Source organism: Myripristis murdjan, chromosome 5, assembly GCF_902150065.1.
Source record: "Myripristis murdjan chromosome 5, fMyrMur1.1, whole genome shotgun sequence".
Taxonomy (NCBI): domain Eukaryota; kingdom Metazoa; phylum Chordata; class Actinopteri; order Holocentriformes; family Holocentridae; genus Myripristis; species Myripristis murdjan.
Genome location: NC_043984.1, coordinates 10,458,860 through 10,478,214, shown reverse-complemented (window position 1 = coordinate 10,478,214; position 19,355 = coordinate 10,458,860). Strand labels below are relative to the sequence as shown.

The following is a 19,355-nucleotide window of genomic DNA, read 5'->3' as shown; positions in this document are numbered from 1 at the left end:
TAAACCATGATGTCATCATAGATGATGAGATGTAAGTGAGGGGGTGAAGTCACAGCCTTCTGACCAATCAGCTGTCGGTATTCGGTGATGACCTCGTCACTGGGGTCGGCCAGAGCCCATATAGATGCGGGACCTCTCCTCACCTGAGCAGTCTTGGATACACTCTAGACATACTCATTGGAGGACTCCAAGGACAAGAACTGTTTAAATCCCTTTTGATGTCACACGTTTGTTGCATTTTTCAGGCTCATCATGGCAGTGAATGGAGGCCTGCCAGTGCGAATGACATGGCTGCAGGTGTTCCTACAAGCAAAATTTTCTGACTTCAAGGCACAAACATTGGAATCTTTGTCTTGTTGTCCCTTAGTCTCACTGTCACTTTGTCCCTTCATGGTTTTGTTCCTTTTTCACTTTGTTTCTCTGTAACGTGGTCTCTTTGTCTCTTTCTTTGTGTCACATTCTTTTTATCTGTGACGTTTTTGTCTTTTTGTATGTCAGTGTCCTGTTTTCTTTTCGTCTCTTTCTCACTGTCTTATTTTGTCTCTTTGTCAGGCTACCTTGGTTGGAAGGCTGTGACATCACCTACTGCAGCCCATTATGAAGCTTTCAAAAACACAAGAGCACCAGTGTTCCAACAAAGACCCCTATGACATCATAAACCATGATGTCATCATAGATTCTTATTTTGTCTCTTTGTCAGGCTGCCTTGGTTGAAAGGCTGTGACATCACCTACTGCAGCCCATTATAAAGCTTTCAAAAACACAAGAGCACCAGTGTTCCAACAAAGACCCCTATGACATCATAAACCATGATGTCATCATAGATGATGAGATGTAAGTGAGTGGGTGAAGTCACAGCCTTCTGACCAATCAGCTGTCGGTATTCGGTGATGACCTCGTCACTGGGGTCGGCCAGAGCCCATATAGATGCGGGACCTCTCCTCACCTGAGCAGTGTTGGATACACTCTAGACATACTCATTGGAGGACTCCAAGGACAAGAACTGTTTAAGTCCCTTTTGATGTCACATTTCACGTTTGTTGCATTTTTCAGGCTCATCATGGCAGTGAATGGAGGCCTGCCAGTGCGGATGACATGGCTGCAGGTGTTCCAATAAAGCAAAATTTTCTGACCTCAAGGCACAAACATTGGAATCTTTGTCTTGTTGTCCCTTAGTCTCACTGTCACTTTGTCCCTTCATGGTTTTGTTCCTTTTTCACTTTGTTTCTCTGTAACGTGGTCTCTTTGTCTCTTTCTTTGTGTCACATTCTTTTTATCTGTGACTTTTTTGTCTTTTTTTGTCTATTTTGTCTCTTTGTCAGGCTGCCTTGGTTGGAAGGCTGTGACATCACCTGCTGCAGCCCATTATGAAGCTTTCAAAAACACAAGAGCACCAGTGTTCCAACAAAGACCCCTATGACATCATAAACCATGATGTCATCATAGATTCTTATTTTGTCTCTTTGTCAGGCTGCCTTGGTTGGAACGCACCAGTGTTCCAACAAAGACCCCTATGACATCATAAACCATGATGTCATCATAGATTCTTATTTTGTCTCTTTGTCAGGCTGCCTTGGTTGGAAGGCTGTGACATCACCTACTCCAGCCCATTATAAAGCTTTCAAAAACACAAGAGCACCAGTGTTCCAACAAAGACCCCTATGACATCATAAACCATGATGTCATCATAGATGATGAGATGTAAGTGAGGGGGTGAAGTCACAGCCTTCTGACCAATCAGCTGTCGGTATTCGGTATTCAACGGATGAGAGTGGCATGTTCAGGTTCGCAGTCACAAAATGTGCACACAACAGAATGCACTCTCGCTGAAACAAAAAATATACATATTTTACAAAATGATTAATCTTGTATGCGGGCAGAAAATAAATAGTTCAGTATTATAACTGATGTTTCCCCTACCAAGGTAAGTATTGGGGTGAGTGTTTTAATACTCTGTCTATGTCTGAGATAACGGGAAAAGTTGAACCAAATCATATGAGTGCATTGTTTGGGGTTACACACTTTCTTTTTTAAGCTGTCCAGAGTGGACAAATGATATGATCAAACCATAGTTTTCAAATTCACTTTCAACTTAAGGGCTACTGCTGAATGTTTGGGGGAGAGACATAGCAGCAAAATGAATCACCAGTTTAACCAATCAATCTATCTCATGGATCTATCTTTTTCGTTATAGAAAAAAAAAAAAAAAAAAAAAAAAAAAAGAGGGTGCTCCACTTCCCCATTCGCAACACTCTATTAAATGTGGATGGGTATTGTTGTGGATAGGTAAGATGCACCAGCTTAATAGGTTAAAAAATTAAATAATCAAATCAAATTTAATTTCGGTTCATTAGCTACAGGGCCATTCGGTTTGATACACTGTACTGTTGCACCCCTAACATACACATACATACAACAAGTGTGTGTATGTATTGAATTGAATATGAATTTCTGAGCCTGTTTTGGGTGTTCCGCAGTACATGTGTCAGTTGGCATGATAAGTAAAATAAAATTGATGTCCATGCATGTCTCCCATAGCCTGGGTGAACCCAGCCTTCCACACACTGGCTACCTGTCGTGTAAGTTTCTATGTGACCGTGAAGGATGGGTTATTCCAGGATGTCTCTCCATTGATTTTACACTTGACATAGTGTAATTAAGTGATTATGTATAATGATCGCCAGTTGATGCTGGTAATTTTTAAATAGATGATCTGAATGGAGAAAATATATGAACACACTGATCAGAACATTTGACTTTTTTGTTTCACACATTTCTTAAGGCTGAGAAGGTTATAAGTATGGAATACCTTTCTGGTCAAAAACAAGCAACTGTCTCTGTACAGGTGTGTCCATCATGCCTTTGCCATTCCCACCTGAAGGCTTTTGGGAGTGTCTTCACATATGCATTACCCTAGTAAATCAGAAAGAAGGTTGCATGGCTACATTTTGAATTTTCAATGCTTGTGAAACACCTCTTGGTGAGTAAAAGGAAATGAGTAATAATTTCATGAGCTCAGAGCCTTTAGGATATATTAGTTGTAACAGAGGGGAAAATACTTACATCCCACAACTCCATTACATGCAACATGTTGAATTTGCTGTGGACTTCTTGAATGCAAGAGAGACAGAGATGGGACTGGATGTCGCAGTCCCCACACCTTTAGATCTCTGTAACACTGAACCCACAATGGCAGATGTGGCGGCATGGATTTATGGGGGGGCAGAGGGACTCCACAGCTGGTAAGTGCAGGCTGGTACGGATGTCTATCCATGCCTGCACATCATGGATCTTTCGAACTCTTGCAGGCACTGCACCACCCTGGGGTTCGGTATGATGATCGGCATCCACAGCCTGCAGTGCACCTTCAGTGGCAGCTCTGCCATAGGGACAACCTCCTCGCTCCTTGCTAGAAAGGATATTGTGCTTCCGGACAGAGGTAGCTGTCCTCCCCTGATGTACTACAGTTGACTTCCATTTAACAAAAGCCTTTCTTTTGACTTTAACCATTGTTCTGCAAGATATACACAATAAATAAAATATGAATTATACATAGAGAGCCCATGAGCTAGACATGATTAGATAGCTGATTAGAATAACCGAATAACTGTTAAATCATAGGTGTGGGTATGAAACTCGAGCTTTAGAAATGGTAACACATTTTTTAGATCACAACCTTTCTTTCTTTTCTTTTTCCTTTATTTATTCAGGGGAGCACATTGAGAGCAAGCTCTCTTTTTCAAGTACGCCCTGATCACAACACATATAAAACATACATTACAAGCAGTGGAAAACAACGAGACAGCAAATATTTATATTTTTTTTTTTGAGCTGACCTGTTTTAATATCGAATAGAGATTGTAGAGCAAAGTATGAGGGAGCTGTGAAGATAACTATACATGGGTGTCAGCTGTTTTCAAATAATTGAATCATAGCACAATATTACAGCTGCAAAAACATGGAAAAAAGCCAACAGCTGTTTGAGTCACACAAAGCAACCAGTTTCAGAGAGTCCTGGAGTTTGTCCCATTTGTATTGGGCATAAAACTTGAAGGCAGACTTTCCTTGCTGACTATTCATAGGTGACCAGTGAATCTTAGATTTAAAAGTCAGGATAGATACACGGAAAGCTTACCACACAGGGCTTTAAAATACAATGTTGCTCTCTACAAGCTGCAAGACATGGCCAACCCATGTTTTCGTATAACATGCAATGGTGGGTCAGATAGTTATCGCCAGTGATAAATGTCAAGGCACTATGGTAGACAACATCAAGAGGCTTCAGTGTTGAGTGAGAAGCATGCATATATAGTACATCACCATAATCAAATACTGACATTACAGATTGCACACTGGGAATAGACAAAGCCTCCCCTTACCTCCCCCTCTTCTACTGTACATTCCCCTTCTTTTCCCCTTTACTTTTTATTATTTTTCTTGCAGTATATCCATTTTTTGAATGCTTTCTTCTGCATTGTACTGTATTTCGACCTGTATGTTTCTCAGTGTTATATGAGTTAAAAAAAGGATCTCAATGTAAACAAGTGAAATGCTTTCTTGAGGTAATTCCTTTTAGTTGACCTCAATCAATCAAAACAATAATCTTTCTACTGGAAAGAGAAAAACAGGACCTGTTTCTGTAGAGGAAAGCAATCTGTCCTCTTAATTACCTATTGTGATGTCCCTTTAAAGCACTACAATAGTGCCATTTGGTGGTGTTATATTAAACCATGTGATTTGTAATCAATTTAATCATGAATGATGTTATCTGAGGGTCTTGTACCTTTCATTCTAATAGGGTAAATGTAACTTCGTTATTATTACTACTACTACTACTACTACGTCATCATTGCAAGCAATCCACAACAGAGCCACGAATTATAGCATTATAGCACAAATACATTTTAATGTATTTGGTTAATTTGTATTTGGAGCTCAGTCTACTAAAGCTGTATTTATACAGAAAAATATATGTTTGATTTGTATCCCTTGCATAGCATTTGATACAGATTTGAGAGCTACTGTAGATTTTGCTCAGTTTATGAATCAGAATTAAGCTTATCATCTTTAACGCTAAGAAATGACTCAATTAGATCCTCAGCTAAGACGATTGATGCACTGATTTCATCCATCTATGCTGTCATGAGCTAACCACAGCTAAATGGTAAACAAAACAAACATTAGCTTTGCGTCTAAAATAACGTTAGCTTCTCACACCATAACAACACAAATTAAGAACACACTTACCATAAGGTCGGATGGGGATCGCTTGATGGTTATTATTGTAGATATAACTATCTAAAATGATAATAAATAAACATCACACACACATCAAATTTACTTTGTCACATTACCTTAACAGTTTTCTCTGGGAGTCCAGAGGCCACAGCAGCTTCAAAAATGAACTGACGCGGGGCTTCAGCAGCTCCTTCTCCGTTGGCGGGTTAGAGAGAGACGCAACTTCCGCTCACGTGACTTCCGTTGAAATAAAAGATAAACATATATTTTGTATAATTGAATAATGAATAAACACAATAGACCAAATTACATTATCAATATCCTTAAAGGATTATTAATTAGACACGATGGACATGTAATTTTAGTCATCATAAAATGAATGCATAAATCAATAAATAGATACACCAACATACGACGTCAATTCATTGAAGGAATGTGAAATAAAATACATTATGCTTTAAATAATATAAAAAGAATATATTTATATGCTAAAACCACCGCAATTTTGAAATATATTAATTTTTAGCCCTCGTTGCCATAGCAACCTCACTCCCCCATCTGAAAGAGGGAGTGGGGCGCCCGTTAGAACAGCCAATGGGGAAGCGTTGCCATTCAATGGGGTTTTGGGAGCAATTCATGCAATTTGGGTCTGGAGGCGGTGGGCGGGGGCCCCCAGAGGACAGCCAATAGAAACCCGTTTCCATTCGATGGGGATTTTGGAGTAATTCCTGTAATGTGGGTAAACTGGGGTTGCAAAAATTGCACAATTCCGCCCCATTGAATGGGGGATTTTTGAGTAATTTCTTCCCATCAAATGGAGTGATTCATTGTAGATCAGGTGGCTGTTTAATGGCCCCGCCCATCACCCAGGCAGGCAACCTAATTATGACAATGGCCTGCACCTGGTGGACAGAATCAATCCATATAGGAGGCCACCAGAACACACTGTTGACTTGAACTTGACAAAGATCAAACGCTGATCGAAATGTTGTTTTAACAATGAAGGTCTTATACGGAGTATTGGTGTGCGGGCTCTACGTCTTTTCCATTGTTACTTTTCATTAGCCCAGCACCCATGGCGATGTGCGTATAGCAAAAACCCACTTTCTAATATTTTGGAGGACAGACACAGTAACAGTGCAGTTAACTCACTGACTGCCATTGACGTCTAAAGACATCAATTCAAATCCAAACGTTGACTGCCAAAGACGGCATGCGACGTAGCTTTTTCAATCGGGCGGGCTAGGAGGTCGCTGGCGAAGTTTGTGTGAATAGTTTAAGTTTGTATCTGCATCAGAAAGGATAGAGATGATAAAGAGAAGGCAGAGAGGATAAAGAGAAAAATGTTGCAACGTTGCAAATCGGACAAGATTAGGCAGCTTACACTAGAACAGAGTATGTGTTGCGGTAATTCTAGTAGTAAGACAAACGTGAGAAAGGATTCTTCGAATTCCAGTGACTCTGATGGTTACCATGGAGACGAGTGATCTAGGCAAGTGAAGCCATGGAGACTAATGTTATGTTCTAGGCGCCATCTAAAAAAAATTCCACCAACCCGGGCCTAGCAGTGAAGTTTGTCATAGCTCACAGCAATCTAGTCGCGTTCTAGATCACTTACATGCTCTAAAACGCTGGCAGTATGGGCTTTCTGTTCTGAAAATGGCTGGCAGCCAATGAGTTAAAATAAAGTTTATACAACAAAACCTGAAACCTGTTTCCTGTGAAAGAAGACTAGGACCACACAATTCTGAGATTAACGTCAGAATTTTGACATTAATCTCAGAATCTTGAGATTCTGACTTTCTTTTCAGAATTATGGGATTTAAATCAGAGGTCTAATTTTATTTTCAGATTTCTGGCTCAGATTTTTTCTCAGAATTGTGACTTTAATCTCAGTAAAGGTAATTTATTGCTGCAATTCCCAGAACTGTGGAAATTCAGGTTTTCTTGTAGACACACAAATGCATGCTTCTTTGCCACAACCAGATTTAAGTCAAACAATTACAGCCACACTATTCATCACAGCCGTGAGCCTTTCTCTGTTGGAAATATAAATGCCATGCCTCTGGAGTGGAGAAGATGTGATCAGGTTTTTTTTTGTTTTTTTTTTGGGTGAGGATGAGGAGTGATGATTGATGTTTTTCACTATATAAACTTCAGTCATAGTTAACCACTATAGGCCTCCACACAAGACAACTCGAGCACTTTAAAGATGTGTGCCACTTCCCTCAAATGAGATAGTATGTCATACCGATCCTGCTTACTTCAGATGGCCCTGGACATTTAATAGGGTTCCCGCGGGGTCTTAAAAAGTCTTAAAAGCATTGAATTCATGAGCTTGGAAATAATACCTTAAAAAGACTTGAAAAAGTCTTGAATTTTGATATCTAGGTCTTAAAATTTGTTCTGTATGTAACTTCTCCGTATCGCATTTCTCGTCAAATGTTTCATTTGTCAACCACAATTATTTTGATATAATAACATAAACAAAGAGCTGCGGAACCAATAATTTTGAATGCAATTCAGCCCCGGGAAAATGCTATGAATACGTAACTGAAGACCTCGCGCTACAGCAGACACAAGACTACAAACGACAAGACAAGTAGTTGTTTTTTTAATGTTAGTTAATTCACGCTTGGAAAATGGAGAAATGTAAAGTCAGCGAAGCGTGGATGGATAAAATTTCTTTCCGTCATTGGTTAAAACCTGTGGTAGATAAAGTTTTTGAAGCCTACTGCATGCCAAATTGGCCAGACACATTAAATACACCACAGGAAAGGAACAAACTCCTTCAATCACCGCCAGGTTCCCACCAGCTAACGTTAACCAGCTAGCTGCTAATGCGCCTGAAGTCACAGCTAACGCTAGCCAGCTAGCTGCTAGTGCTCCTTCCACCCCTCCTGCTACGACCGCAGCTAACGTTAGAGTCGATCTAGCACATTTTGCATGAGCACTGATGATTGCTATTTTGTTTGTTGAATAAATGATCGCTCGAAATTCAAGGAGTACATTATTCTTTGCTGGTAGGGCTGTGAAATAGGCCGAGAAATAGGTAATCATTTTTGATATAAATGGTCTTAAAAAGGTCTTTTAAAGACTTGAATTTGATTTGAAGAAACCTGTAGGAACCCTAATTAACCATAAGAGAAGGCTATACATCCTGCAATTAGCTGTGGGATCTAACCCAGTACAGACTGAGTTTCACTGGTATTCATGGTTTTCATGCATTTTAAATCAGATTTTTGATGTGCAAATAAATGTGGCTTTTAATGGGCAAAAGCAATAGTGATATGTAACACCAAAGTGGGTACCAAAAACGCACATTGCCACTGACCTACATATAAACACACAGTTGTACCATTCCGCTCATCTCGGTGCTGGCATGTTCACCTTCGACCACAACAATCCCAAACACTACTATAATGCTGGATAAAATTGGCAACTTACAACTCAGTGAAGTTGAGATGGCAAAGTGTTAAATACTAGTATACAAATAAAGCCCAAAGTGTGTTGAAATCTCTTTTTACTATACACACACACACACACACACAAAAAAAACATCAAGTGTTGGAAGCAAGCAAGCAATAACTTTACAAGGCAGGCAGGAATAACATCCAACTCCTGCCAAATTAAATGAGCCCAACCTGACTTCCCTGCTGTACATATAAACCTCATGTAGGGGTCTTTGGTGTGAGCTTGCATGATCATGTTTGCAGGTCTTATATGTGGAACTGCTCTTGAACCCAGAGCATTTGAAAGTGATCTGTGAGGTGTTCAGGTGGCTGTGGTGCCAGTCCAGGGGTGGCGTGTGGATTTCAGTCCAGTGAGCAGGAGCCCAGGCAGCAGCAGGAAACATAGGAGGAAGATGAGCAGCACCAGGGCACCACGAAGATAGGGCTGCCAAGGAGACGGGGATTCCTCTGATAATTCTGGCCTGAGGGACAAACACAACACTGTGTTGTTCTTACAAGTGAAAATAGCAGGCAGGTATTGAATGGTATTATTTTAGTGATAGTTCAGATTCTTACCCATAAAGTGTATTTCCTGTACTATGTGACACAAGAACAAGAGCTTCACTGGGAGTGTACTGGTCCAGAATGAATGATGTAGATACAGACCAGAAAACGAGACCATTTTGAGCTGCGACACAAAGCTGAAATATTGTTTTAAAGGACGCACAACACATTTTTGTTTTTGTTTTCAACAATCTGTCTAATCCTCTGTCTTCAAAAATGGTGGAACTGTTTTCTGCTGTAGAATTGCTAAAAATTGTGTTGTTTTCCGATCTCTCTACTTCATCCATTTTGGCACACTCCCAGTGAAGCTCTTGTGACAGTGAAGGAGTTAAAAGGTGAAACTTGGTGGATGTATTACACTCACATGAGGCAGCAAATACCATCATATAGATAAGAGTCAAATTTTTAAAATGCATGACTAGATTTCAGAGACTCAGTGTCACCAATGTAAAAAGCATGAAGCCTCACAGTTCAGGGTCATCGGTGTCTGTCTCTGGTGTGACCTCATACTCTGGTGGTAACTCCTGGTCCACTGATTCCTCTGTGCTTCCTTCCTGTTCGATAATGGCTGACCGACGTCTGCGGCGGAACATAGCCTGAAGAGGACTGGGACAGAAAGGGATGATCAAATCCAAGAGGCCAAGCCTTGTGTCTTTGTAGAGAATATTTTTCCTGAGTTGTCTTGGAGACGATGAACCTCTCAACAATGTGAGCTCTGAGAGTTTGTAAAATTATCAGCACAGTTGAATCATACCTGTTAAATGTGACTACTCAGTAGAAACAAATAAATTTGAGAGCATGTGAAGTCAATACAGTGATGTGCAGTATACTGAGCAGTCATTACAATCACTGTAATACCAATCCCATCCATCCAGACTATGAAGTGAACTGAAGACAACAGTGATGAGACCTTGGCTGGCAGACAGCTTCCTCGTCATCTTCCTGACTCTGGCAGCTTGGTGTGAAGCTCAGTCTGGGGATGGGGCTGCTGCCTGATGGGCATGAATCCACCTCCTGCCTACAGAGAGGAAAAGCAGGGTATAGAAAGGAACCAGGTTTAGCATCGGTTTAAGTGGATAGCTTTTTGTCCAGCCATTGGTTTCCATTTGTCCCACTACGATATGGAAGTGAACTTTCAGAGATGTCAAACTTTCTTTACACCAGTAATTCATCACCATAACAATGTCATCGAAATCCTCAATAATCCCTGATCTTTCTTACTCCATCTCTTTCTTTCATTTTTTTTTTTTTTTTTTTTTTAAATGCCCACTTTTTTGCATGAAACACACAAACCTAGCAGCTTAGCATAGACCTTACACAAACCGGTTATGTGGGGGTAAAATGAGAAGTCATTTGAGATTATTAAATATATTGGCGGTGCGATTCCTTAGTCCCTTGACACACCCCTTCTATCTATACCCAAATATACACCAATAATCTACTTAACACCGTCCGTGCCAGTAATTTTCTTGTCCTTTTTGCCCTTTTTGGAAAGGTTGAATAAATAAATCAATAATTTAATTTATTTATTTTATGGCCATTTTCTTAATTAAATAGTACTTTTGTAATTTTAGTTTCAATATTGAATAATAATTAGTTTTAATTATTTATCATTTTTTGGTAATTTTCCAGGTTTTTTGTTGCTCATGTTGTGGCCATTTTCTTTCAGGTTTCAGTTTTTTTTTTTTTTTTTTTTTTTTTTTAACCACTTTCATGCTTATTTTTGGGGTCATTTCTCATTAATTTGCTCATCACTTTTTTCCCATGTGGCTGAAAGAACTGAATGAATTTGCCCAGGGTTCAAAGGGTTAATCACATTTAGTTTGGAAAAGAGTTATACAAAATTTGCAGATGTCTTCTGGGGGATTGTTACAGCAACTGCCCAGAAAAACGACTGTGGATCTGCACATTCTCACCTGGTGTCCTGTGTTACAGCGCCCTCCTCTGGTTCTTGACTGCTGTTGTCATCATTTGCTTGGCAGCCCTCTCGAAACTTAGCCTCCAGGTCAATGAGCTGCATGGGAAAGACTGGACTGGTCACAGACATTTGGAGGTTGATATTTTAAATAGACTAGCTTTCTAAATAGCGACACAAATTGCATCTCTTATTCTGGTGTTCTTAAATCCAGCTCCTGAACTGAATACCTTAACTCAGGGGTGTCAAACTGGCACTGACACTGACACCTGGTGGAGTTTTTGGTTGGAATGAAAACCTGCAGCTCTTGGCCCTCCATGGCACCAGTTTGACACCCCTGCCTTAGCTGCTTTAACTTCTTTCAAAAATGCTCTTACAGTGCATATCAGCATAAGCACATGGAAACACAAGTCTCAGTGAAACACTTCACAGGTGGTGTCATCCTGTTTTCTTTTGGGAAAAAACAGCTGACCTGGGTCTGTGTTGGGATGAGTGTCATGCTGACTCTTCTCCTTATGAGATGCTGGCATGGAAAAAAAAAAAAGAACTGATGAGTCAGTAGTACAGTATCGGGAAACTTTGGGTGAAATATAACCACAAAAACAAACAGAAAAAAGCATGATGTTATGTGGCGTTTGAGAGCACCCTACTTTCTTAATTTATTTAAAACATAATATTATGGCAAGATAGGAAGGGATAAGGAGAGAAAAACAGCTTTATTTGATTAGTCGGGCAGAGGAGCGTGATTGTTCAGAAAGGTAATTGTTTTATTGGTTGAATGTTTTTTAGATGTGCAAATACAACAAAATAAAAACTGTTAACTTTGACATTAAATAACAGCATCAACAATGTCTTTGTTTAGGTCTCTGCTAGACCTAAACAGAACAGATCCTCTGTTTAAAACTGACACAAGGTTCATATGACCATATTTAAAGGAAAAAGCAAATAAAGCGGTTGAGTTGCTTTGTGTTGTTGTCTCACAATAGGAAAAAGGACTACATAGCTTTGTGTTTCTCTGTTTAAAAGGCTAAACAGAAGAAGCAATCAAGTGGTGAATTTGCCTTTCCATTTTTCAGGCCCACAACAGAAAAACAGTTTAATAATTTTTTGTTTCACTGTTGTTCAGAAGAGAAAAAAAAATGATTGATCGAAGATACATACATTCTTTGACTTGGAGTTTTACATATTTAGTGTTGAATTGATTGCAGGGATTGACATATTTGCATTCGTTTACCTGTTGGGAGCCTTGTCTGACAAACAGGCTTCTCACATCAGGGTCTTCTACAATGACATTAACAAAGAAATACAAATATCAGCGATGTAAATTAGTTAAGCAATGCCAAATAAGAGTTCACTATCTATGTTTTCATCCTGTCTTTGGGTCCGTGGCTGCTCTCCTTGCCCTAGTGTAACACCCCCTTAAGCCTCCACGTGGCAGTAACTTGCCTGAGTCGCTGTGTATCCTGCCTCTGTTGCGGTGAAACAGCTTCCTAGTTGCCAGCAGCTCGGCGCTCTCTGTGATGTGACGCTGCTTTAGGTGCTCCATATGGATCTGCATCAGCTCCACTGAGCAACTGGCTCGCACCTCCTGAGTAGAGGGGAGACTCTTATTCACTAATTAATTAGATGGACATTGGTGCACGTTTTCTTTTTCTTTTTAATTGAACTTTGATAAAGTGTTGGGTTGTGTAGCCCCCTGGACATGCTGTGAGTCCACATGGTGGTGAAATATCCTCATTAGTTGCTCTGTGCTCTCCTGTGCTGCTAATCTACATTACTGTATTTCTGTCCCTCCATTCACTTCCATAGTCCCGCAAAACAGCTCCCAAACAAACATTTTTTATTTCTTCCTCACACAACAATTCTATGTGGAAGTTTCCTTCAGACAAGACCTATGGGATCTACTTTCCAATTTGAATATGAAAATAATGAGCGGTTTAATTTTCTTTAAGAAAAAAAAAAAAAAAAATGGTACCACTGTTATATTGGCTTTTTTTTTTTTTTTTTGTCAGTTTATGTGCTAAAAATATTATTTTGGGACCTTCTTAACCCCAGGGGAGCACGGAGTAACTAATGAAAACATTTCGCAATCATGTAACTTTTTTTTTTTTTTTTTTTTTGTCAAGTTTGTAACTTTGTTTTCTGAGAACTACTTTTCAATATAAAGGTTATTATTGTTTCAGTGTTCATATGTCATAAAGGAGGTCCTTTAGGAGCTATTAACACACTAAGTCAGATTTGTATAACCTTTGGATTGCTGTTTTCTTTCACATATCTATCTGAAACACAAATCGTGACAGAAATGTGACTACAAAAAACAGAATAATGGCTGCAGAGCAAGGAGTGTTTCTCCTGGAATATTGAGTGTTTCAGAAACAGGGTTCAAACCCGTGTCTTTCTGGGCAGGATAAAGCTTCTCTAACTGGTATTCCATACTGCTGGCACTGGTTCTGCATTATTGTTATCGCTGGTGTCAGGCAACTGCATTTTGCTCATATATCCAACAGAGATTAATTCCTGACCTCAGAATAGTTGTACCAGAATGTATAGTTTGGATGTAAAACCATACCCAAAAATTGCTCACATATAATGTACATTTGAGCAGCTCCAACGAGAAATCACACATGATGTTTTGTAACATTGAGAAAATTTTTCATTTTCACAAAACTGACTGAAGAGTCCTTCTGATCATCCAGAACTACCTCAAAGTACTCAGAAGAACTCATACAGTTACCCAAAAGTACCCCAAAGTAGACAAAACAGTACCCAAAACTGTCTAGGTACTTTTTAAACTTTTTTTTTTTCATTGTTTAAGCACTTTTTGGTACTTTGGAGTATGTGTTTGGCCTATTGGGTACCTTTGGGTAACTACTTGGAGGATTTGGGTTACTTGGGGTATCCTAAATTGGGGTACTGATCAGTAGGACCCCTGACCTGAGTTATGTTAAATAATCCTGACCTGATGCACAGCCCCCAGTGTCTCTGCAGCACTGATGATGTCATCCATCCTTGCCAGCACTGTATTCAGACTGGCCTCCATCTGACCCAGTATGTCTGTCCACTCGCTGCTCCTACACCTCCCTCGCAGAGTCTGAGAGGGCAGAGAGAAGGAGAAATAGCTGCCGGTAGAGGAGGTACAATGTTTACTACAGTGGCCTACTGTACAAAGCAAATTGTCCAGTGTATAAACACTGTCATAAATATACTGTTGCATTTCCTGAGCATCCTTGGCTTATTTTTCTGACCAGCCTCCTTACTTGCATGAAGGTGTAGCGTTTCCTCTTTACTAATATTTTGTGATGAGTGAGCATCATTTTTAACTGTATTAACTTTATACCTGAAACAAGACAAACGATAAACTCAATTATGTCAACATTTAAGCTCATAAATAAACACTAGAACATTCTTAACTGTGATTGTTAGAGCTTCAGAGCACTACAGGTGAGTTTACACCAAAGATACACGACCAGACCAGTTGAAACCTGAAACCACCTTGAAATGAAAGTCAATACGTCTCATCTGCAGCGTTCAGAAACCTGTCAGTTTACATCAATGAGACTAGACTAGACAAGATGCTGTACTGTTTCCATTGCATCAGCTCTCTTTACTTTATTTCAGTGTTTCTGTCACTTTAGTGTGTTTGCTGCTTTCACAGGAACGGGACTTCAGAGTGTCTTTAAAATTTCACCAACATGGTGTTTACTGTGTCAAGGCAGGAAAATGGATGCTCTCTTTCTTGGCATTTTCTGTGGAGGAAATTAAGACTGCTTTCTTTTGAAAACATTCATTTTCCCCAAGCATACACTGTAAACACTGTTATTGCTCAATCAGAAATTTACAAGAGGATATTGCGCAGTTGGACTTCCTGTGAAAGCAGCTTAGTTGTCTGTTGGCTTGTCTGTCTTGCTGGTGAAAGAGGGGCAAATTTACAGTATGTTTGTGCCTTTCTATTTGTATTGTCTATCTCTGACATTTTGATGTTTTTATTTTTCATTGAGGGTAAATTAAAAAACAAACAAACTCTTTGTCTTCATTTTCACAAATTAAATTGTTAACATCATTTTATCATTGTCATGAAATAAAAGGTCGTCAAAGACTCTTTCGAACACTGGTCCAAGGTCACAATGTCATTGACCTTCGAAATGAAAGCCAAGATGAGGCAATCAGAAAATGTCTTCATTACATTAACTTATAGCTATATGGTTTGCACAGTAATACTCAGTCCCTGCAGGATTTTATGATCTTGTGAGTGTACAGTTTTGTCTAGCAGACGGTAGAACACATCAGTGTGTTGACAGTCTCGTTAGACCAGCTCTTTACCTGCAAGCAGCAGAAGTGGCGGTATTAAGTGGAGGTATTAATGACCCTCTACAGTGCTGACCCAGCAAGGCTTGTGTGCGTGTGTGTGTGTGTGTGTGTGTGTGTGTGTGTGCGCTAGATCAGAATCTAGTTAAGGAGATCGTCTTCCTCCTCCTTCTTATTTCATTCCCTCCTCGTTCCTGTTCAGCTGCATGCAGCGATGATAAACATTATGGGCTGGGCTGTGGCTTCTCTATATTGCTGTTGTAATAGCATATCTTTTTGGTACCGCTTTATGAGGGCTTGTTGTGGTTCCTTTTAATTATTTCTGTCCTCCAGTCATGAAGAAATCTCTCAAGTAACTTTAAGCTGAATCAATCATCCTCAGAATGAAAATGTGGCCAGCTAAATGTTTTCCTAGCAATTCCTAGCAGTGTTCCTATTCTCTGTGATTTGCTCTGAGAGAGAGAGAGACAGTGTCATTCTTATGTTTCCTCTTGTCCTGTTATGTGAGATCAATGGCATTAAAAATTGTTTTTTTGCTACTGACTCACAGTCTTCAGTAGTTATTACAGTTTTAGTGCAAAATAGGAAACACATTGCAAACTGCATTTCAAGTTTTGAAAAAAGCTGCTGCAAAATAAATCTTTCTGGACCTCTACATTAATGAAGGAACTCAGCAAAATCTTGGTTGGAATGATTATTTAAGTAGTACACATAACATCACATATTTTAACACTTTATTTATATCCATTGACTGTTACTTGTATGGATGAGTGTCTTTTTGCATTTTTGGTTTTGCATCGGTACAGCATTTTCCAACTTCTGAAACCAAAAACACACACGCACCTGCAGTGTTTTTGTGCTGTTTTCCACCTCCATCCGAAGGTTCTCCTGGGCGACTGTGCGCTCATGCTCCTCAGCCTGCAGTCTCTGGTTCAGAGTGTACTGGTCACAGTTGAAGGCCAGTGCCAGCTGGGTGAATGCACTCTACAGAAAAGTCAGCACAACCCTACTGTGCTCAGGAAATGACTTCATTTCATAGCAGGAAAACAGCACAATTGATTATACTGAGAACGTGTCTGGGAGAAATTGCCAGTTTAATTCTGAGACTTAGTCTTTGTCTTAATCCATTTAAAGAGTTAAATAAACAAAGTTTGAGATTGACGATGTGTAGGAGACTTTTTACAGAGGCATAAAAAAATTGAACAATAGAACTATTTTCTTGTGTGGTCCAAGCTTTCTGTGCTGGTGGCTGGCAGCACTCAGTAACAAGGACAGGAAGATAGCACCACTACTGTCCTACAGAACAGCTGGGGGGGAGGTGAAATAATATCAAATATTTCAAAATGGGTGAACTATCCACTTAAACCAATGCATAACAGCTAGGGGAGAGGTGAAATAATAACACATTTTTCAAATTACCCCTTCAAAATTTGCCAATCAAGGACAAAAAAAAAAAAAAATCCAACACTCAGATGAGGTGTGTGTGTCACCTCTTCAGAGATGTTAGCTTACCTCAACCTCTTCTTCAGTCATCCCTGCACCACTAGAAAGACAAAAGTGAGATTAAGACAAGGCTGTCTGGCATGCTTGCCAGACAGCCAAACTACAAACTACAAACTACAAGATGCCATGCAATTCAGGGTCATTCAAACTTGACCTTGCACATACACATTTTACCCCTCAAATAACTGTACATACTCTATATGCCTACATATTCAAATGATGAAAGCACACTATGCAGAAAAAGCACACAAAAATTCAGTTATGCTCATTTACTAGGAGGGCTGGAGCATCACAGGCAGATGTTAGCATATAGCCTACTTGATCCCTGTGATAAGACCTGCTGACTGATGGCACTCTCCAAGCCATGAGGAAAACAGTTCTTATTGATAATGTAAGGCAGCATACAACATCAAAAACAACAATGAACTGACCAAACTGAACAGCCACCATAGTCTGTATGGATGGGTGTAAACTCACCTGGTCAGTCCAAGTCTCTCCATTATAGGAAGATCTTCCCAGGACACTGAAATCTGGTCCTCTGGACTCGACTCTGAGGACCACAGAGAAGAGGAGCAGTAAGGTGAAGAGATCAGAGAGGAAGCAAACAGGTACAGTGAGAGTAGAAGAGAGGAGGATGGAGATGGAGATTTAAGCAGAATGAATCAGAGTCAATACTGCAAAACATGACAAATGACAGAGATGATACATGGCTAAAACATGAGCAGAATAGATTAATTATAACCTGTATAGCTCATGCTAATGACATACCATCATCACTGTCCTCACTGTCTCCTGGTGTAGTAGCGCAGCCATAGGGGGTTGTTTCTGTCTTGGCAGACTAAAAGGAACAAATGTTGTAAGGCTTAAAACTTAGCATGATCATCAAGTCTTCATAAAGCTCATTATCAACAAAACAACAGTTACCTGGGTGTTCATGATCTCCCCCCCAACGTCAGGGTTTCAAGAGGTAGAAGTTTAAGACTCTCACAGGCTCAGAAGCATGTGTGTGTGTGTAAACTTGTGTGTTTACAAGCCAAATTAATGCTGCTATTGCTGATTGCATGTGTTGTGGCACAGCTCTGGCTTAAAGGGTTCGCCTACAAGACAAAGAGAGGAGAGAGAGAGGGTGATCGGTGTTTCAGCAAGGGAGAGGTTGTAACAGAAATGCATTTTTAATCCCACTGTGACCCATACAGAGATATAAGATACAAATTGTTTTAACAAATAAGTAAAATTGTCCCAGATTGTAAACAGCTCCCTGACTCCTTGAAGATGGATTAGAAACTTTAGCTGTTGCATATGTTGTGTTGTGACACATTCAGGGAAAAAAAGCTCCACAATTAATATTTCTGACTGACTGACATTGATTTACTGATCTTCATGGCCAAATGTAGTGTGTTTACTCCTTGTAAATATTGATAATATTATCACTAATCCATTCATTTCTTTTATTGCTTTGATAACACAGGTCTGTGTCCTGTCATGCCAAGAGAGACGGTGAGTGAGACAGAGATCAGAAGGGTGAGTAACTGAATCATAACTTACTGTGATCTGATAGTATCTCTTCCTAACTGGCAAGATGAGTAAAAACCAAGGAATCACAAACCAAGTGAGAGGTGGTGAGACAGAAAATGCAGAGAAGCCACACAACTACTTCAAGATGGTCTCCACCGGGAGTTTCAGAGGAGGGAGAAAAGGGGGCGGGGGTGCGTTCCCACAGACTAGGCGGGACTCAAATGAAGACACAGGCGGGGCAGAGTGTATCGAATAAGATCACTGCACCTCATTAGCAAACCACACGCAAGCAAAAATGTGTGCATACCAACATTTTAAAGTGATAGCCCAAATTCCGTATGTTTTCTGTCATAAAGTAGTTCCATAAATTGTCATGGTCTCCAAAGTGGTAGAACTATCTCTACTGTAGGGAAGGGACAGAGAACAGTTTAATTGACCAGACTTTGTGAATGTATTGCACTTGCATAGACCAAAAATATAAATATATGTTTAAAAATCTGAGCTATCCCTTTAAGCTGTTGGTTTTTAAAGTGTGAGGTGGGCGTCTTCAGGGGGGAAACCAAACAGTTTCAGAGGAGGCTCAGAGATGATGGGTAGAAAAAGAATTTCATGAAGAATTTTCAATAAACTGATTTTGACCATACTGTACAATACCCTAAATATCTGTCGCTCAGTTAAAGAGATAGTTTACTCATAGTTCTGGGTAATGTTACAAACCTAGAGTCATGCCTTTTCATGCATTTGTGTGTAGTTTGAGGTTTATGTGAAACAGCCGTAGTGGGCTATCTATTGGCCCGTTCATGTGGTGTCAGGTGTGACCTAAATTTCAGTTTCTGAGCAAAAAGTGCACACATGAACGCCCT

At 39.9% G+C, this 19,355-nt stretch overlaps 1 protein-coding gene across 1 annotated transcript; it reads right to left on the bottom strand.

Moving 5' to 3' along the window:
- Positions 1–8,754: 8,754 nt before the first annotated feature.
- LOC115359613 (lymphoid-restricted membrane protein) lies at positions 8,755–18,604 on the bottom strand. Its single transcript, XM_030052169.1, has 14 exons — positions 18,523–18,604; positions 17,902–18,074; positions 17,746–17,815; positions 17,455–17,527; positions 16,987–17,017; positions 16,318–16,458; positions 14,129–14,260; positions 12,616–12,757; positions 12,404–12,450; positions 11,642–11,692; positions 11,171–11,268; positions 10,165–10,272; positions 9,723–9,860; positions 8,755–9,172 (listed from the first exon to the last, which is right to left on the bottom strand). Exons 2-14 carry the CDS (start codon positions 17,911–17,913, stop codon positions 9,013–9,015), a joined length of 1,203 nt encoding a protein of 400 aa, XP_029908029.1. The 5' UTR covers positions 17,914–18,074; positions 18,523–18,604; the 3' UTR covers positions 8,755–9,012.
- Between the last annotated feature and the right edge of the window lie 751 nt (positions 18,605–19,355).